Below are 23,375 nucleotides of genomic sequence, written 5' to 3' on the forward strand. Positions count from 1 at the left end.
TTTATAGTACATACGTATCGGGCAGTATAAGCGCAGGATAAAAGCTTTAATCGAAATCAAGAAGATTTAAACGAGATGAAATCATGGATAATTCTGTCTGACACTAAACTATGCGTTTAAAATGGTTTCTCGTGTATCGATAAAGATGTCTTTATCGAGAAATATTCAGTATGAATAACCGTTATTTTGTTGATACGTAAATTACAATAATTTTCTTATCTTTTAATTAAAAAATTGTATTATTTTAACCAACATTTGTGATTAGAATAATGCAATTGTTAAATTAAAAAGTAAGAAAATTTTTATAATTTACGTATAACAAAATAATGGTTATTCCAAACATCTCACTCAGTGATTTATCACACAAACTTAAATAACAATAATTTAATTTATGGTGTTTAATAAAGATTCTCATTGCGATATTAAAAATTGGAGATTTTTATAAAAGAAATCATTAGTTATAAACAAAATATTGCATTAAGTATTTAATTACACATTAAGTACCTATTTTCACGCAGTGTTCCATTAAATTGAATTAAATGTAATCCTAAAAATTAATATTGATGCATGGCATACAAATGTTATGTTAATACTAAAACACATTACAATATTTAAATATTAAATTTTGTTAAATATTAAGACCGTGTGAAAAACGCAACCAATAAGAAAATAACCAATAATGAAAACATATTAATTTTGTAAATAAAATTCGTTCTTTCTGTATCGTTAAATATAACAAATGAAAACATGTATTGATAATGAAATTCACGAAAAAAATCGCAGCGGCAGATCCTTTTAGTCTCTTTTTGATGATTCATTAACATTCACGGCTATAACGTATCGACAACTTACGCGGCGCGTCGAAACCAGCTAAATGCATCCCGCACAAATTGGATCACCGGGTTTGTTTATGAGGAAGCAAATATTTCGTCGCGACCACGGTAAATTGTTTGCCCGCGGCGAGCCCACGCTGCGCGCTTTTAATTTGCACGGCTGGCCTGTCATCGAAATGGAAAGCCGAAAAATGCGAACCGGGTGAAAATTTAAGAGCACTGGTGAACAACGAAAATATATCTTGTAACGTTGTTCACTTTAATATAAAATAATTATAGATTCAAGTGATAATAAATGATTTACATCGAGTGCCTTCATTACATATCGTAGTATACATTACATTTAAAACTTACAATTTTCCATAACGAAAATGTTGTATAAAAAAATTATTACTATATTTTAATGTTTCAAATTAATGAGGGAGAGAGAGAGAGAGAGAATACTCAGAACGCATTACGCATTTCACAAAGTTGCTTTTGCAAGCGACAAAGGCGAGGAGCAACAAATGCCGAACGAAGGCGGCGCGGCCTGTCACGTAGGTTAGCCGTACGTGTTGCAACGGCCGAACGTATGCACATTTCAACATGTGGCACACGTTGAAGACGATACACGAGCATGGCGCTGACTCCGGCGGCGAGTGATATAAAACCACACGAAATTGTTGCTCCCCTGGCGGAAATAGTGTTCGCCCCGCATCCGGAATTTGGGACGTTTTGGAACGTTCATTATCCAGTAGCAGCCTCGCTTAAACGTGAGCACGTATTCCGTGCGATAAATATATTGCGATACATACGAAAGAAGAAATGTTGCGAGCGCTCGCCGCGCTTCGTAATAGTAACATTTTCCAACGCTTTCATTCCTCGTTTCATAATCTATTACATCTAATGCGTGGATTCATGTATATTTGAAAATGTACACTCATAATAAATTGTTGAGTGTACTTAGTTATTCACGACATCGAATTTCCTTCTTTGATAAACAGCGATATGATAAACATTTTCAATAAATAGTAACAAGAAGAGACTTTTGTTAGCGTTACGATAAATTTTATTTACAGAGAAAAAGATTCTGAATACACAAGTTATTCCATGAATCTTTGAAACGCCTCGGAAGGTCTGTTTCTTCGTAGTTTTCGATTTTACCCATTTTGATTCTCCTATTTTCAACGTTATTCAATCTCGAATTCTGGACATATACAGCGGTACATACGGGCGAATTTATGATAGGAGAAATATACAAACCGTGATTGAATTTAGCTTCGCTAAAAATCGCATCTCCATGGAATAATAATGGACAGGAAGATATGTAAAATAATAATCGAAGGTACCGGAGAACTAACGATTGTTACGAAAATCATTCGTTCACCATTACTCGCGTTTTCATATCCCTCTCTCCACTGTTTCCATCAGAACGGTATTTGGTATTGGAAATTGGGTTGATGATTCCAATCCATATGCAACATCTTTCCGCCTTTATAATAACCGTATTCGAATGACGAAGGTATTTGCATGTACAATCACAGCCACGATTTTCATCGCGTTTAACCCTTTTGCCGTTGGACCCTCCACGAAGCAATTTTCATGCAAATCCGACTATATTTTTGCATTTTTGTCTGCCATATTGGATCCATCATCTCGTATTTCTTCGAACAAACGCAACAAAATACTGAAAGAGCATAATTTATAGATGCGTTACGGACTTAACGTGGCGGGTAACGATAGAAGAGGTAGCATTAAATTGGTGTTAAGAACGAGACCCTTGTGCCAACGGGTAGGGATTACCGTAAATTTCGCGTACAGTTAGCAATAACCAACTGAAATCCAGCGGATTATCCTCTTTGTAGAAATAAATGCTCAGAGTATGAGTAAAGTTGAAAGAGACTCTTACTTTAAACCCTTTGAACGCGCGCAAAGGTCCGGTTCGCACGTGCGATACGTGCCCTAGCAACATCAAAGCCGGTTGATCTTTTAAATAATGTGTTAGAGTCATTCTTGCGATTACATCAAATTTATCTACATTTCTCGTTTTACAGCACAGAATCGATTTACGATAGTAGTTTATATACCTTTACATCTTACTAGGGATTAGCTAATGAACACCAATGAATGCAATTCTCGTCAACTACATTACACGGATTTCATCGAAAGGAAATCTGGCGAATCCTCTAAACGGTGGCATTCTGTTCGCCATCACCGCCATTGCACCGAAACAAATATCCTTGTGACGAGGACGCTTAATACGACTCGTGAAACCCAATTCTGGCCGAGTTTAATTAGCCCTGACCTCAACCGTCCATCGCATCGGTCGAACGGGGAACAAACGGAGAGAGAACGCGGGACTTAACACGTTCGAATACTAACAGATCTCTATGGGGAAGTTATATATGTTAAGATCTGGACCGCAAGCCGCGATATCTCACGTGCAGATGGAATTGCTCCGTGGTGAGAAGAGCGGGAGAGGAGACGAGGTTGAATTTTCGTGCGCGCTAATGCAAGATCGCGGGTCCGCTTCGCGTTTACCCGCTCGATAACGTTACATGCCGTTTAGCGTTTCTAACACCGTCGACGCGCGCCGAAACGCGGATGTTAATTATTTTGGCGGTTTCCCTCTCAGAGTTTCCTAATCACTTACGGAGCTCGATTAAGCATTGTGCTTAACAGGTGACCCGACCGCAGGACGCGTTCCATCGCGGCACGTTAGGGAAGTTATGCATCCGGCGAGCTCGTCGAGAGTTACCGCTTAAAGTTACCAACTAAAGCATTGTTCAATGAAACATTTCATTGCACGGATATTACGTGTGCAGTTGACAACCGCAAGTAGGCCGCGAGTATGAGCCTTAATCAGATTAAATTTTAAATATCGTTCATGCCTATTATAATATATAGGTAAATGTCGGTTCTTGAAATTAACGTTTAAATTTTTTAAAATCGTGCATGTTATGTCAAATATTATATGTAAACAATAAACAAAATAATTCTTCAAAGGCGAATGAGAGTACAAGCGATGTTATTGGGTCGCAAACAAAAAGTAATGGGATCCTTAAAAAATCTATTTATTCAAATAAAATCTTCAAAACGTTTCGACTTATTTTAAGTCATCTTCAGTCAAAGATATTCCATAAATGATCATTACATCTAGCAAGTGAGTCCCATCCAATTAACAGATCAGACGAACTATGTCTTGCAAGATCCAAAACTGTTTTGAATTCAAAACTGTTTTGAATTGTATGCGAAGTAGGAAGGTTCATAATTGATATCATGGTATATGTGTTAATTTTGAAAGTCTTTAATATCCGACATAAGCATAGTTAAGATGATTGATCTAAATATCTTTAAATGATTCTCAATTTTTATACTTATGACAATCTTTGGATCTCATTCGCCTTTGAAGAATTATTTTGTTTATTGTTTGAATTTGGAGAGTCCGTGAGAATTCACATTAATTATATTATTATATGTAAATTCTATTGCTTTTTAAATTTAGGCGTATTCAGTATAATAGTCATAGTTCTCGTTCTTCTTTCAATTTCTCTAATATCTTCAATTAAATAACATTCTCAGTATACACATTTAGAAATTACAACTCTTATTCTATAATACTTTTGAGGTTCCCAGGGATATTTTCTTCAAGGAAGTTACACGGTTATCTTCGTGTCTTTATACATGGTTAAATTCCAACGTTTCGTGAACGTTGCAGTTTACTTCATCAGGGCGAGAAGCAACCTGATACTTCTCACCCTGATGAAGTGAAATGCAACGTTCACGAAACGCTGGCATTTAACAATGTATCAAGACACGGAGATAAACCGCGCCACTTCCTTGTTCTTATTCTTTTTCTTGTTAACTTAAGTTACCCTTTGCTCCTACTTTTCTTCAATTTTCATTATCATTTACGGAAATACATATGAGTTACGTGCGTGCGTGTACATTGCCTCTACGTCTGTGTGCGTGTGTTGCGTGTCGCGTAAATGTATATGGGTGTCCGCAATGCGATGAGCTCGGGTCCGTGGATTCGCTAAGCCCAAATGACTATACGCGGATCAGTCATCCCTGCGGGATCCTAGCTCTCGTATGGCACGACCCCGAAATAGGTCACTAGTGGTAGCGCAGTTGTACGATTGCGTCATCGCCAAATTGCTTTGCACCCAATATTTTTATACAGCCCGACCTGCCGTTTCATCACCGACATGCAGGCCGCGCCACACGGATTGATATATCGTGCTCGCCGGAACCAAGAGCCACCGCGGACCCGAAATTTTACTGGCAAAGTTTGAAAAATACGACAGGTCCGCTCGACGGCGCGACGGCCGCGGTCGCTCGTTTACATTTGTCGCGATGTTGATCGCCGATGGTGTCGACGTGTCCAATTCCGCGAGCGATGCGACACGACGCGACGTCCGCCGCGAACAGAGAAACGAGCGTCGCGTGGCACTCGCTGCACCAACTGTAATTTAGTGGGTCGTATTATGCAGAAGTCACGAGTGCTAATGGCCACCGCAGTTCTGTGTGCGGTTAATTAAATTTTATTACAAATAATATTACGTGATATTACACAGAGCGACACGGAGCGTACATTTCGGCTTCATGCGGAGGTTTTGCGAGAAATTCGCACCCCGCGGCTCCGAGTGAAATATTAAATCGAGCTCGCGAATTTCTCTCGCACGATTCTATCTCAGAGTGCGAACGACTAACCCACGTAATTAATTCATTGCTCGGCCGTAACGCTTTACGTGCCTCTGAATGTACACACATACATAGTACACTCCATTAAGATTTAAAATGTTACATGAGAAGTAAAACGCCATGGAATAATACGTCTATCATTTCCATAAACTTTTTGACACGTTTTATTATATGTCCTCATTACACGTATCATCGTATAATTATGAATGTATGATGTTAATATTATGCTAACAAAATTGCAAACATTTTTACATCAAAATATTAGTATATACATGTATTTTATTCTAGTATAATTTACGTAAAATATTTTCAATTTTGCAATTTAAAATTTATTAGATTTTTGAGGTTTTTGCTTCAAATGATAATAATTTAAGCTATCAATAAATGTAAATAAAAGCAGTATGAAATATTGAGATGAAATTGATAAACATACTGTATTTTATTTTTTATGTCGCTGTTAATATTTCACTAATCTTTCAGTTTTACACTTAATGCACTTTACTGTTTGCTATAACATGTATAGTTGTATCAACTTGCTATTATCACAATAATTTACAATTAAACTTGTCATCATTTTTGTTTCAATTCGTTTCTTTTTTAATTTTATTTTACTATTTTTATCATCACTTTTCTAAACTTTCCAATATCTTTGTTAAATACCATTTTATTGACAAGTAGCAGTTTTTTTTATAACAACACACATTGTTTTGTTGAGAAAAAAAGGTATAAATAATAATATAATATATCTTTATTCAACTGGCACTATTCAAATAAAAATTTATTAAAATTTAGTACATTTTTCTCTCAGGACTTTTCTATGGGGCTTTACTTTTCAAGGCATCTATTATATACGCTTGAAAGAAACGATTGTGTTATCGTCGCATTCAATAGACAATAATTAGTCCAATAATTGGACTAGAAAAAGGAAACTCCTTGCCAAGTCAACGTCGTTATAATAATTCGTCGTAGCTATTTCAAAGCAATGGATATATAAAACGTTATATTTAACCGTACTATTCGCAGTCTCATTTCTTCATCTTATTGTTAGATTAGGTTAATGGAAAAAGGTACTCACCAATATGACGTCTTGCCGACGAAGCTTCTAGACTGCGTTTTCGTCTCAAGTTCCATCTAGAGATCGTCGTATACTCACGAGGCAACACTCGCGAAAACACGATCGAAAACGAACTAAACTGTCATAATACGACAATCCCAATACTTTATTCCACTCTGAGATAAAACGCTCGATGTGTTATAGCTTCTGCAGTCCTACTTGAATTCAGCTATTCCCCGAGAAACTTGAACGTCGACAACTTCACACTGATACACACCATGCGGATACAACGCGAGGCAGCCAATCGAAGCGCGAGAGAGCCGAAAATATATACTCGAGACAAACGTTCACGCGCGCGCGAGATATAATTTAGGGGTATAAATTTTGTGAAAATTACAAATAATTAAATGACACAACACTACTAAAATCATATTCACGATTCTTTCAAATGTCAAATTACACGATTATACTATGACCTCTTTATGTGATAATAATAATCAAATTATTTTCAATTTGAGAAGTAAGATAAGTACAGAATGCGTTAAATTATAAGTGCGTTCAGAAAGACGCTATTAGCACTATTTGTGTCATTCTACCTTCATCGTTCGTTAGACAAGAATGAAACAAGAATAGAATAGTACAAATAGCTCTAAAAGCATCTCTCCGAACGCATTTATAGACGTAATAAACTGCATATTCTTTGATCTTAACGTCTATGTTCCATTAGAAAGAAAGGAGCTATTAGTATAAGTATCTCTTTTCAAATTCATACTTGAGTGAGAGAGAAAGAAAAAGAGAAAGAGCGATATGATTCAAGCTATCTCTCTTTCTAAACCGATGACTTTATAGAAATATGCAATGTATTACTTAGTACGCTCTTTCGAAAATAATTGTCCTGTAAGTAAATATGTACCATACATCGCAATGAAACGTTTTAATATTTCAATTCTTGCTACATACAAATAAATCCCACGAGAAATTTGCTTTGCAACGAAGCACCAAAATCACGACGTATTCACGAGTCATGTCCATGTGAACCTCGATAACTTTGTTGTGTAGGTGAATAATTCAATGGTTTGTATCAAAATAAAATTACTTTATACTATCCGCACAGCATTCTTATTATTGCGTCGCGTTTCGAGATATAATAATTATAGTTGTATATAAGGTAGAAAAGAGCTAGTTGAATATAGAATCAAGCTGGGCAAATACAAATATTTAAATAACTATTTAAATAACTATAACATTTAAATAATTATATATAATAGATATGTCTATAATGTACATATAGAGCTTAATACAATAATATATGTCTGACTGTCATACCTAAATACGTGCAGTTTTCCGTTTTCATTAAAAATAAAATTACACTGTGACACAGATTTTTTATCGCTGAAAACGAATCCGTAAATAAAATTGCTCTATCACGTCCGGTTTTTGAGAAAATTGAACTTAATTAAGGTATAAAAAATGACATTTTTTGATACTTTTAAGCTGAAATATCTCAAAAACGTGACCTATTAGAGCAATTTCATTTATGGATTCGTTTTTAGCGACAAAAAATCTATAAGGATCACTTATGGTTCCGTTCGTAGTCTAGAAAAAACGATTAAATTTGTCAGACAGTGTTATTAGGTGAATATTCTTTTTTATCTATGTGATAATTGAAACATTTAATAAACATCAAATTTGTTTTTTAAATATGAGTTATTATTGTACCATTTATCTATCCACCATATTTATCATTAATCTATCATAACTGTGTGAAGATTTATAAGAATTTAAAGAAAAAGTATCACAACTAGCTCCGCTCTGCCCCCCCCCCCCCCCATGCATACAAGACCGCTCATTCGGATATCTATCCTATTCGATTGTCAGGACATGAATAATAGCGCCACCATCTTCTTAATTGTAAACATATGATGCAGTGTATGACGTATACCAAGTGCATAATGAAAATTTGCCGAACCTTACATGCCACCTGTCTTGCCACCGGTTATTCAATGTATTATTTAAATAGTATTATAGAATTAATTTATGTCGAATATTTTGTTCTTTACATTTTGATAAACTGATTATCATTATATATTTTACGTTTTGTTTATAGATTCATTAGCGTTCACCAAAAATGATTAAATTCAATTAAGAGTCTTAGATTGAAAATGTTATTATTATTGATTTCCTAATTCGAGCAATATAAAGCTTCGTTAATATGTACAAAAACGGATAATAAATTTTATAATGAGCTTAAATAAATTTAATATTTAAATTCGATTAAGTTCACGATTATTTAGTTTATGTTCTTATATTAATGTAGCGAGTTTTGAATATATTATTATTGAGATGATATCTCTCGTTTGACTCTCATTTGCCTTTACATTGTTTGTTTTATTTGTTATATGGAGAGTCCTGTATTTTATACTATTTTTTTAATGAAACGTTGAATTAATTAATTACACGATTTAAATGAAATAATGTAATTCAATGAGTATTTAAAATAATAAACAATTATAATTCAAAATTAGATCGGTTAGAGTACATATTAATTAATTAAGAATAATAATGCTATTTTTAGTCAAAACAGATCTTAAGTGCTTTAATAATATTAATATGCAAATTTTGCAACGTTGTTACAGTTTTATAAATAACGCCTTAATTAGGTTGATCAAATTTAAAATACAATCGCAAATGGAAGTTGAATATTAATCTTTATAAAATAGTAAAATTTATATTTTTATATTGGTGATAAGGTATTAAAATATGAGCTAATTTACTCATGAGATTTTATTATTTTACTTTTAAGAAAAAATGTGATACTCTTAATTTATAATTAATTAATTTTCAGTAATATTTATTTAAATAATTATTTAATTTTAATTTTTTAATAATAAAATGGAGATAAAAATTTTATCTTTTATATTTAACGTTTCAAAAGAGTAAAATAATTAACTTTAACAATTCGTACGAACACAAAAAGTTAAATAACGTTTATTTATATTTAAAGTTAGCCATTTCAGTATCAGCACATCATGTGATATATGCATGTAATATATGCATGTAAAAAATCAAAAAACCAAATCTTCCTAAATAATAAAAACAGGCTTGAATTATAAAAATCAATAGCGGGTAATATATCAGTGCATTTTTAATTTTATTTACCATTTTTTACTACTTTCTTAAATTCCTGATATTTTTGCTAAATACTAGAGAATTTATTCATCATTGACATTCTTTATATTATAACACAACTTCTTATAAAAAAGATAAATATTTTTTTCATTTCTTACATATTTAAAAAGTTCTTAATATTTCTCTGTAAATTAATTATTTAAATTTCAACAGAATACATATTTTCATAGAATAGAATTTATATATAATTAGTTATTTGTTACTTAATAGTTTTAAAATATAAAAATAACACACGCACACACATACCACCTACATTCTTATATTTTATAATCCAACATTTTTCTCACTACATACATAAATGTCATTAGAAAAACGCATATATTCAACTTAATCATCTACAGAATGCAAAACATGTAAAAGATCAATTTTTGTTGCATGTCGATATGTCAATTTTTCGTACAGTTATTATGTTTTGAAATTCCAGCACACGCGCGCTATAGAAAGAAATGCTGCGCGTTTTATTACTTTTTGCATATAATTTGACAGGTGCGCTAAAAAACAGGTATGAAAGCATGTATAGTACAAACGCTTTGAAACACGGTACGCTCTACCATCAAACGCAAATGTACGCATGTTGGTCTATTTCGTTATTAGATCGAATAATGAATTAATATAATCGTCAATATCTCTATATTAAAAATATCGAAGACAGATGATCTTTGTGTTATTTAAAAGATAAAAGTTTGTCACTTCAAATAAATTCAAGATTGTTTAGCTTGTATAATTATAGTTACAAGATATTGTCGATTAAAAAGAAAACAAAATTAATTTTACGCCAAGAATCGATTTTCATTTTTAAAGTAAAAATCACTGTAAATTGTAATATCTTCATCCAGAATAGGTCAATAAAGGTTTAAAACAAATTGCATTGACAAGCGCATATTCTGATAACGTATATTTTCATCACGATATTAAAATCAAATATCGTTTTACTCTTTTATTATAAAAAAATAAAATATTAAAATCGCGTTTGTTAACACGTTTTTATTGCAAACTTGGTTTTAATAATTACTGTAAATTAATCTAGCAATAAATGAATATATGATCACTGTTTATTATACCAAATAAATTTTTTTTAAATAATATATTATAACAAAAATGGGAAACTAGATTAATTTTCTTCTCAATACAGTAGGACCAGTATTTTGCTGAAATGTGACTAACACAAGATTTCTAGTAAGAAAGCTTTTTGACATACAACTTGACGAGATACCATATTTTCTTGCCACATCTTTAATTTTTGGAAGCAATCTTCTCAATTATCTGTTGTTTGTTGCTTATTATTAAACACTTCCTCTTTTGATTTATGTTTACATTTAAAAATAATTAAGCAACTAACAATTATGCAAAATAATTAATATATAAGTGGTAGACTATCCCTAAAGGTTACAATTGAGCGCTAAAAATACGACCCTGAGTGCGCAAGCAGTTGTCATGGAAACGCGTCACGTGGGTTACAAACGTGTGCTTATACGGAGGTCGACTGTGAACTATTGGGAGATCGTGACTATAAAGAGGTGGACTATATAAAGAGATTCTACTGTACGTGCAGTGCGATTCAAATATTGTTAGTGTGAATAATTGATTAGTGTTAATTAAGATTATTATTATTGTTAAATAAGATTATTATTATGCGTAATAATTTGTTTTCTCTACATACATAGATATACATATGTAATAATTATATAGTTATATAAAAGTCTTTTTCTTAAGTTTTCCAAATTGTAGCAAAATTAAAACTTTAAATAGAATATAACGTTTATGCATCATATCGATTATTTTTATTGTTTATTTGAAATGACAGTGTAGTTATATGAATATATAATTTAATTTTTTTAATACATATTTTATTCGATATTTCTTTGTACCATTTTTCCCTTGAAAAAACATTTTTAAATATATACAATTGTAAAATATAAGATAAAATATATTTTTACACTTATGTGATTAGTGTAATTTAATTAAATAATATAGAATAACTTATATCTTTTACTCTAATTCTTATTTAAAATAATTAACAATTAATTGAATAAATAATTAAAATAAATAAAAATAAATAACTATTGTAAGAAATAAACAATAAGCGCACATAAATATTGAATCACCTATCTCTCAACATTGCTTCGTCGAAATTCGAGGTTTCCTGTGCTGCTTTTCTTCTCCATCGTTCTCTTCATTTTTCACTTCTTAATTTCTTTATGTAGTTAACACAGCACCCGGTAAAACACGATTAATTACGATCGCACGCGAACTAATTAATAGAGTACAACGATGCACAGTATTTTGCATGGCGCTCTCGATATTAATCGTACACGACTCGCAATCTCCTAAAATGCACGAAATCATGACTTTTGTGTTACTTGAAATATGTGATCCAGCAATTCATGTATTGTATCGCTCTCCAGATCCAATGGCAATAAACAATTTTAACAAAATCACGTGAGAAAAAGGAACATACATTTACTACCTTTTTCTTTTTTCCATTCTAGTCTATCATCTTTTTATCTATTTCTGTCTATCTCTTTTTCTCTTTCAGGAATTGTTAAAACATAGGGCCAATCAAATGTGGGGCTTTCTCATGTCCAGACACTTATTAGAGAATCTCTAATATAAATAACAGGCCGTCCTACGCCGCGTGCGCTGCAATAACAATTAAATATCAAGACCGCGTGCCAACCGTCGCCGTTGGTTCAAATGAAACTCGCTGGCATTGAACATGTTTTGCTACATTTTCATATTAATTTTGGTGAAATATGTAGACTATTATCGTGTTTCTGCTACCTAAATTTAAAAAAGTGCCGATAATATTTATATAACAAATTGAACATTGAATTTATATCAAAATTATAGTTAAAAGAGAAAAGAGTAAGAAAATTTTCTCTATATTTAATATTTATGACCGATCGGAGTCGAACCATCTGTTGAACATTGTAGCTTCATATATTATTATTGACATCATTTGTTTATTTTTATATAACGAGTCATTATTTCTTTTTGTATTAATTTCTTATATAATATTATTATTTGAATTAAAGTTTTTTGGTTTTGTTACATTGTCGGCTCTTTACCCCTTTTTATTTTATATTATTTAATGTTTATGTAATAATTCACGATATTCTGCTACAAACATACTACACGGGGGAATTATCGTGAAGCATTATATCTAAAAATTTGGATATAGCTACAGATTTGAAAACAATTTTGTTGAATCATCAAAATAATTACATAGAAATCTCAAGCACGATAAGCAATGCTGCAAAAAGTTTTGACATTCCAGTCTGAGTGTCTTACATAATTATTTTGATAATCCAACGAAATTATTTTCGGATCTGCATTTAGCTTTCATAAATACTTTAAAGCCATCCTTTCTGTATATCACAGTCTGAATATCAAGTAGAGTCGAAAATTTTACATTAAGATGAAAATTATTTCTGATTTAATCGTTATAGTTCAGAAATTATATGATCTCGACATCTTATACTAACAATATAAGTTCTTTGCTACTTATACTTAACTTTAATTAATCTTTATGAAATACGCTATTGTGAGCATAACTGCAAGATTTTATATTAAATTACAGCTAATTTCAAATAGCCGTCGGTATCAAAACTTAACTTTATTGACATATTGTAGACACCATAAAATAATTACGAACGAGAAAGAGAGAGAAAATAATTATATATGATATAATTCATAAAATAATTTACATCTACAAATTTTCCTTAAATATATTCGACTTATGATGTCTTGCATACTTTGCTGCAAGATATACGAAGTATATGTATATATGTATGTAGCATATGTTGTAAGTTTGAATTTTTCAGAAAATCTTTTTCTTTTTCTTTCCTTTGTCACTTTTTATATCTTTCCAGTGTATTTTAAGCCCTCATAAACGGTTTATAATGTTCTTTAAAAAAAAAGAGAAGCAGAAACTTTCTCTGTAAATTAATTATTTTGCAAAATACAAGTTATAAGAAACGTTGCGAAGAATTTCGATACTTGGGAAAATGTCGGAGCCGCTTATTATCTGCATTTGCGCGCTTACCGATGCTGAAATTATCCCCCTGGTTGGAGAACATCGTCGGTGGTGCAAAACGACGCCAGTGGGTATGATTTACGTTGGATAGCAGGACCATTCTTTCAGGAGGATAATCCGGCGGGTTCGTCCGGCAGTTCATTCATAATGCACAGCCATTTATAATGTACGTAGAAACGATGCATGCAGGTGTAATTACAACTCCATACTCTGCACCGCGCGTCCCGCGCGACGTCCTACCTATTTCACCCTCATTTGAGTAAACCGACGCTCTTTCCTAGTCGTCTGGCCATGTTGGAAGGTCATCTTTTTCTACTCCTTGTTAACCATTCGCCAGACAGTCCTCCTAACTACGACTCCGTGCAGCTCGCGCTAACGAGCGTCCACTTGATTCGCTTTATCGATTAATAGATTACAACAATACTTGAATTTTAATAAATTCTCCGATGACACATTACGAAGCTCACGTTTCATATTATTTTATTTTGTCGGTTAAAAAATTTCTCCTGTAAAGGTAATAAAATGCCGCTGCGAATAATAAATTCAAACGTAAAGTGGAGTGTCATTTGAATAATATCGATTTACTTTTATTTATATTAGATAATGTTATAATTATAAAGTTATAAATATAAAATCTATATTTTTTTTATTGATTGTATTCAATTTTTTACATCTTGAAAAATATATACGATTTCAAATTCGAGGTGAGATATAAAATTTATCTCATTTCACAGTCTACAATATGGTAAGGTTTATTAAATGGTTTATTAAATGTTACCAAATGATGTCAAATTGTATAAGAATTGTTGACTTCCATTAAGTGCTCGTTTTATTGATGTGAGCTAAAGAGGGACCATAAACTCGGCGTATCCTATCAAGAAAAACGTTTTAGTTTGCCGACTTTCCGCTCTTTCGAATGCTTTTCTATCTACTCGTAGGGTAAGACGCACAAGCTCCGTGGAAGCGATGGGAATGGCAAAGACGAAAGCGACGGGCGAGGAACGACGGAAAATCCAAATTGCCACACAAAGCTCTCGCGCAATCCTCGCGCCTTCAAGTACTTCGGCACGATCGCGAAAGCCAATTATGTGGCTGACGTACGTACAGGTGCGGCTTTAAAGCAACTAGGCAACGGGGCGAATACGAGGGTACATAGGCATGGAAAGTGCATTCCGGCGGAGCGCGGAATTACTCGATTAGAGCTAATTCGAATTATGCTACAGCTCGTTATCAAAATCGCTAATTGTTAATTGGTACGCGCCAGCATCGCACGCGATGGATATACCGTCGGTGCGTAGCGAAACAAGGCACCGTTGCGTTGCCGCAATGTATCCCGCTTTACGGATAAAAATTGCAACAACCTCGAGTATAAGTCGAAGTTGCGAGATTGTTCACATTGAGCAACGATCAAAGATTGTTCATCACTGTTTTATACACTGAAGAGGACGCGTATATTAGAGTTCAAATGTCTGTATCTATATTTTTTAATACATGTATTTATACCACACACGAACAACAAGTGTCGGGACCACATTTTTTATTCTATCATTTTGTATTGTGGGTTTATCTGTGGAACCTTATATTGTATCTCAATTTTATATTTGAACAATCGAAGACTTGTTTCTGAAGCGTTTATCACATTTTGCCAATCACGCCTTCTTTCAAATATCTCGCAATATTTTCTCCATCGGACTGCACTCACGATTACCGTCGAAACGCAATGGCTGCATCTCACGGAAAAGCCAATTCTCCCTCTCTCTTTGTTACTTTGACGTGAAGAAACAGCAAGACGCATGTCCTCGGTGGGATACATCCTCGTTTCTCGATCTTCCACCTTCTAGCGCGTTTCCAGTGTTTCCACGGTCGACTCTCGCCGCTGATAAATTACGAGCGGCAAGAGTGTGGAAATTGCATATGCCATTGCAACGCGCGTCCCGGGTGTGCAGTAATCGTCTTGGATGTGTGCGCGACGCTTGGTACGTAAAAGAAAGCGGAAAGAATAGGAGAACAGGCAAAGGAGAAAGTACACTACGGTACGGGTGTCCAGACAGGGAATCCTCCCAGGATGGGTCTCGTTAGTCCTGCGTGACAGACTTACGGCACCCAGGACTCGTCCCACCTCGGCTACTCATCACGGCTTCGGAACGAGATATACTGGAGAGACAAGAGAATGTTAAGTTTCTTCCTTCCAAATTACGCCCGTAGGCTTCTTGCCAAGTGGAACTAGTCTTCGAAAACACGCCCGGCAGTGGCATATACATATCACACATAAAAACATAAAATCATCAAATTATTATAATCACCACAATGGTCAATTAATCTAAAAAATAATGAATACTGATGAGAATATGCTGTAACGGTCAAGCTAGATTTTATCGGTATTCATTTGGTTTAAATTCTCACGGTCCAATAAGATTTGATATTAATCTAAAAAAAAGCTGTGTATTATGTAAATAGAAATGTTATACATCTTGTATTACTTTTGATTTCTCTTAACCCTTCGATGTTAATGTCAAATTCTGTAACTGATATTGATGATAGGTCTGCGAGATCTACTTAATTCACGTTGATTAAAAAGCACTAATTAATTTCAAGGAACCAAAATAATATACATAACTCTATAAAAAACAATGAATATTAAATTTATTTTAATAAAAATGGATACAAACATAATGGTTGAATAAGCGCTCAGTAATTATTGCCTGTGATTGGAGTAGACCTTCAGATCCGTGATAAATCTAGAAAAATATATTAATTGCAATGAACGCTCATTCAACCGCTGTGTTTGTTGAACGCACCTAATAATTTGCAGATATAAAGAATTGATTGAATAAATTCAATAGACTTAGCATCAGCTCTAGAGGGGTAAAATTTAATTACACGCGCGCGTGTGGCCAAAGACAAGTATTTGTCTACAAATTATATCTCTGCGCAAATATTCAACGTATACATTTGAAATTTGAAATTACTGAAATGTAATTTTGTGTTTGACATGAAAGTTTCTTTCTATATTTACGTACTGAAAATTTGTATATGCCTAGTTCATAAGATGATCGTTTTGAAAAAATAATCCGACACTAGCACTAATGTGGATATCATCTTGAGCTACCATCGGCGTCGACGTTGGTTATTCGGCTGAACAGAGAAAATACATCCTCAATAATTCTCAGTTTTCAACATTTGCACTCAGTGCGCATTTCAGTGCGTCTTCGGAAAAGAGAAGGGGAGAGAGAACAGTATACAAGATGGCTGGCGGCGCATACGCATCCAGAGTAGATAACAGGAGAATCTGGGAGTAAATTTGAGCATGAGAAGGAGCTAGCCTGCCGTCAGAAGTTTGATTTATATGTTAATCGTCAGACAGCAGTCGCTGACGATGTCGACAAGCGCGGCTCGCTGCATCACTCTTCATCCCTCATATTATAACAGTTCTCAAAATATCGCGTATAAGTAGACATCGATTACACTCAGAGGTAATATTGAAAAATTGGATAGGAAATTTGAGTTTTAATCATCAATCAATTTGCGGAGAGGCTATCGGGAGGATTAACACTCAAAGCTAACATCATCATATATAATAATTTATTTTAAAAAGAGAAAATATAACCAAGTGAGATGGAGAGATAGAGAAAGAGAAAGAATATTAATGAAACATATGTATATTAAGAATACATATTCTTTTTTATTTTACAAAATGTGTAACTTTAAAAAAAATTAATTCTCAAATCTTTTTCGAATAAAATTCCATGGAAATTTTTGATAATTAAAAATCTATAAAGGCTAAATTTTATTAGTTTTCGACTTTTCGTATATATTTGCTTCGAGAAACAAAGTTGATAATATTTATATCACATTTGAATATTAAAATTTGTACTATGTTATTACACAATCGTTTTATAAATAGGCGATTAATTAACGAACGATAGGTCAAAATTTCTGCCGAGAACTAAAAATAGATAAGTATGAAAATGATATATTTCTGGCTCAATGAACCTATGGAATTATTAGAATTTCATAACCGATATATTGAAAACCGCTACAGTCCATATTCAAATTCCAAATGCTTAATTGAAATAGATATGATATGGAAGATACATACAGAAGGGTAAGCTTTAATTGAAATCGTGAATTTTCAATTAATTAGCCGTCAATCAATAATATGTTAAAATTTCAGTAACGAGAAATATCAAACTAAATCAATCTTTTTGAATGGAAATTTCTTAGTTGGTTTTTGATCGTTGCAAAATGTTTGCATAAACATTAACGATAAAATTTAGCATAAAAAATATATATATATATATAATTATAAAACGTTAAATTTAATAATGAATTAAAATTTGTTATATACAGTACATAATTTATAATATTATTCTAAAAATATATGTATATATGTTGGGACATTTTACTAAAAACTGATGGACAAAACAAATGTGTTATCAAAGTAAGTACTTTTTATCTACTTGTATTATGGCCTACATTTTGTTTTAACAAGAAGTAATAAAACTTTATTCGTGTATTGCACGATTTTTGCAAGATAAATTTATCTTTATCACCTCGATTAAGCACTTGTGCAAACATTTCTATACTTAATCTACGCGCATACTTATTTTAATATTGTCTTGATTATGTTACTCGGATTTCTAAAAATTATATTTATTTATCACGTACAAAATAAAATAAAATAGTATAAAGGAAATAAAAAATAAAATAAAAGATACAAAAGCGTGTACATATGGTATATAAAGAATGCGTAATAAAAACCGTATTATCTTTCATAGACTGGTAAAGTTAAATTAAATAGAAAAGAGTTCTTTACCGTTTTACAATTTCTTCTCTCACTAATTAATAAGAAATTTATTAATAAATATCTATTAATAAATAAAAATTAAAGTAAAATCCGCGTAGCGAAATTCAACAACAAATATAATATATGCACTCGGCAAAGTATACTGGAAAAAGCGCTTCTATATAGGAACTGCAAATAATGTGTAACATTGACTGTTTTTTCTCGATAAATCGTACAGATTCAAATTTATATACACACACATACACAGGGAATCTGGTAATAATTATATTAGCTGTTGAGAAAATAAATCGGACGAAAAGAGTTCTCAAAAATTTTATTACCATAATTACGAGAAATTAATTAGTCTGCAAATAAGCATCTGCACAAACTGTAAAAGACTTTTCTATTCAACCAATTCTATCAATCACAAGAAATAATACAGTCTTATTGTTTTGTTTATCTCTATACGTATTATATGTATATGTGTACACACAAAGATATCTTATCGCCTATATTATTATTATAGCGAATACGGATTTTTCTTGTATTGCAATAATATAGGCATTTTATGAAAAAAAAATATTTCGTTATCTGTGTCTCTCTGCGTGACCTTCTTTAACAATTATGTTATTCTACGTAACGCTCGAATAAAATGCGTCGACATGTGATAAGAAGTTTTCGCCAGATGTGAGAAACATGACTGCAATATAAAAGTCAATGAGTATACGTAACTTACTAGTGCGCATACCTGTATGCTAGTAAGATGTTACGAAGTTTTATTTCCTACTTCTCATTTGTCGGAGGCATGGGTAAGTGAAACAAAAAATAATTCTCTTTAATCTTATCTTAATATATTTTAAAATAATTTTACAAATCGTATCTCTGTTCTTTACTGTAAAAGTGACATAAAAAGTGACTTAAAAAATGTAATTTTTAAGTTATTATCGTGAAATATGTGACCTTTATCTTTTTAACGCTTTTACTTACATTACTAAAAAAAAAACGTGACCAAAATACATCCCCTTCGAAACAGTTCCATTTTCATCTAAAACTTTTTTTTGTATCATCAATCATTTAGAAGAAATTTGACTATATTAATTAAATAAGAAAGAGGAGGAACAACCTTGATATATGCATATTTCAAACTTACACTGAGAAAAATAATCAGGTTGGAGATTAAATAATCATTCTGGTGGAAAGTGAACACGAATCAGAATTTTCTAGTTAAATCTACTAGAATTCTAGTTGAGATAACTATAATAAATTTAACGAGAAAATTTTGATTCGTCTATTTTCAACCAGAAATTTTCTTTAGTGATAGAATATTAGAAATTATTATTATTATTATTGTTAATTTCTCTGTTTAATTATTTCAGCTTCTCTCTATCTCGTTCTTCGACATCCTTCTCGCGCACAGCGAACCATTCCAAGTGGTTTCACTTGTATATGTATATGTTTATTGAATTTTATATTTATATTTATATTAGAAAGAGTTTTAAATTTCATATACGACGTAAACAACATAACTTATCTGACATTTAGAACTCTAGGATGAATAATAGAGCATGATAAAGTCAAATCAGTACAAGTTATAGCGGAACTTCTTTAACCGTATTCTTTATTATCCAACGCGTTCCAGAGAGAAAAGTTTAAGAGGTTATACAGTCGCGTGTAATAAAGTCAACCAAATCTTCGCGTGATTTATGTATTCAGCGTATTGTAGGGCCAACTTTTTTGCTGAGGCGTGACCCAAGACAAATTCTACCATCAGATTTAATATTACAGCATCCTTTCTAGTGCGACCAGCTATCCCTCTTGACCCTCGGATCACAAGAGGTACGGTAACTGACATAAAGCAGCATCCTTATCAATTGAGCCTCCAGCGAGGTTCACGGCACGTTTGTGGAGCCGTCATCGTCAACTATAAATGGGTTGTCACGGCGGCTCATTGCGTCTGGTATATATGTACATATTTCTTTCCCTCTTAGGTATCACATTATCTCATTACAAGGCAACACCTGAATCTTCATAAGACGTTTAAACTAATTACATTTATTCTTATCTTTGAAACGTCTTCCAACTAATTTAATACTCCTCATTAAGTGCCAAATATAATCGCAGCATCGTTATCGCGAGATGTATTTACTTTCTTCTTGCATATTTCAGCAGTATACAAATTTGGATAGAGAAAGATAAAATTGTAAACTTTATCATAAATTTTCATAATAATGCAACTTTTCAAGCGTGTCTGTTTTTGAGTGTCCAATTCGCGAATGTCTAATTAGGAAGAAGGTAAATACGGCTCTGATAATGAGCCAGTGCGATTAGAAAACATAGAAACAGAGAAATATTTTCTGGGAAATCCATTTTACGCATAAACTGAATATAACTCTTATCTGTAGCAGAATAATTATTTAAAGTATTAGTTCACGTCCTGAACATCCATAGTGTTAAAATTACACTAGTTGAAAATTTTGTATAATAAGGATAAATTTAGATTCTAAAAAATATAAATCAAAAGAATAAAGCGTACCTGTATCGATATAAATGCAAAGAATATAAAGTTCCTATAAATAACCAACGTATAATATAAAGTACCTACAACAAAAAACACAAAAAGTTGGATCATATATTCTCATATAAAAATATACGTAAACGTTTCGACTCTCGTTTTAAGCCGTCTTCATTGCATAAAATTTATTGCTAACAATAAGATTCATACAACTTATAAAACATAATGATATATACAATAATGATGGAAACCGTTATACAAAAGATAAAATGAAGTACATAATCAATTAATTATCATAAAAGAGTCATAAATTGAAGAAATCGGTCATATAGGATAATTTCGTCGAATGCCTGACTTGTTCACAAGTGATCAGCATTGAGTTTAAGTTAAAAGAAATAAATAATAAAGTCTCTGTCTCTCTCTCAAAGATTTAACGTATCAAAAATAAATAAAATGTTAAAGATTTAAGGTATATAGATAGCAGAGAAGAGATTGTGAAAAATTGTAGACACGTTTGTGCGATCACCTATATCTGGTAAAGCATCTTCTCAAATGGTCTGTCAATTTTATCATAGCGCAGCTGTACGTATAGCGTGCACTTATTATCATGATATTTTCAATATCAGCATATACATTTTCTGTTCCAGTCTGTCGGCGAGCGTTTACAGACTTCACGCAGGGAGTAACGACAAATATGAGGGGGGCACATTTTATTTAGTTAAAAAGATCGTTCAACATCCCGCCTACAATTTCCTGACGATCGATTACGATATCGCCCTTCTTGAGGTAATATCGGCCACTCTATCTCATTCTTCTTCCCTTTTGCTTTCTCGCCCTGATCTCTGTTTTTGCTCGTTAACGACTTTGCGCCAGCTGACAATAACAACATCTGTAGTTCTCACACACTCTGGAAATTTCATTTCAGATCGACGGCGAAATCGTATTTAACGATAGAGTGCAGCCAGTGAAGCTTCCGAAAACGGAGCTCGCGAATGGTGTTATGGTGAACGTTTCCGGATGGGGCGCGATGCAGGTAAGTGCACGAGGAATAGACTCATTATTTGAACGTTGCGGAAAACAAATGGGGCTAAATAATAGCGAATTTCGCCCAGTAGAGCAAGCACGACTCGAAGATTTCGCAGGAGCGCTATTCCGTATCGGAAATCGTACCACGCAGTATTCAATATACGACCAAAAAGAAATCAATATCCCCTGCGTCCTATTTGTAATGATACTAAATTACGTTGCGGCTGTATTAAAGGTATAGATTACGGCGCCATTGTTAAATTACTTCATCCATGGACTTTCCTTTCCGATCTGGCGCAAAACTACAACTTTCATAGCATATCCTCCTCTAATTCCTCGATGCTGATATCTGATAACCAATATCGACTCCGCTCTGTATATAGTCTCTATAGGTGTCGGTATCCGTATTTGCGAGGAAGATTGGAGTGGGTAATCATTATGCATTATATACTACAATTATATGGCCATGTCGATAATTCTAACACGCTCTATTAAGACGCGTTAGAGTAGTCAAAATTATAGTTGACGTATTAATTTTAATCAATTCAATTTAGAAAATTGTAAAATATAAATTGCTATTTTAGGTTGGTGGAAAATTATCATCAATGTTAATGACAGTATCGCTTCCGATCGTAAGCAAAAAAACGTGCCAAGGTATATATAAATACATCCGCAGCATCACCGATCGAATGATCTGTGCGGGTTACATGCACGGCGGCCAGGATGCGTGTGAAGGCGATTCAGGCGGACCTCTTACGGTGGATGGTATCCTCTACGGAATTGTATCCTGGGGATACAAATGCGCTGAGCCGCTTTATCCCGGTGTTTATACAAATGTTGCGGATCTTCTGTGGTGGATCAGATGGATCAGTGGTGTTTAAGCTTTGACAATTACACGCTCTTTGCTATGCATCTCAATTTGTGATGGAACATCGGGTGTAACTACTCGATAAAGGATCTGGATGAGACATTTATATGAGACTGATGCTAGGTTTTAAGAAATAAAAATTTTATAGAGATTTTATATAATATTGTTCATAAAAATTAATGCAAACAAGATTGCGAGTTTTGATTTGCGACATTAAATCGTTATAATTATGCTTTCATCAATATTAAAAAGTATTAAAAAGTACTAATTAAAAGGAACAGTGTAATGAGGAAAATAAACTAACGACATTAGTATTGACGTTAGTTCATTTTCCTCATTACGTTATAAGTACCCAATAAGTTCAAATGTTTTAATTAAACGACGTAAA

General features: G+C 32.9%; 1 protein-coding gene across 1 annotated transcript; it reads left to right on the forward strand.

The window, feature by feature from the left end:
* Positions 1–1,449: 1,449 nt before the first annotated feature.
* LOC108778363 (trypsin-1) lies at positions 1,450–23,000 on the forward strand. Its single transcript, XM_018545530.1, has 6 exons — positions 1,450–1,593; positions 14,734–14,960; positions 20,353–20,538; positions 21,741–21,879; positions 22,019–22,126; positions 22,704–23,000. The coding sequence occupies exons 1-6, from the start codon at positions 1,450–1,452 to the stop codon at positions 22,998–23,000; spliced, it is 1,101 nt and encodes a 366-aa protein (XP_018401032.1).
* The last annotated feature ends 375 nt before the right edge of the window (positions 23,001–23,375 follow it).

This window comes from Cyphomyrmex costatus, unplaced genomic scaffold (assembly GCF_001594065.2).
Source record: "Cyphomyrmex costatus isolate MS0001 unplaced genomic scaffold, Ccosl1.0 scaffold119, whole genome shotgun sequence".
NCBI classification, from domain to species: Eukaryota; Metazoa; Arthropoda; class Insecta; order Hymenoptera; family Formicidae; genus Cyphomyrmex; species Cyphomyrmex costatus.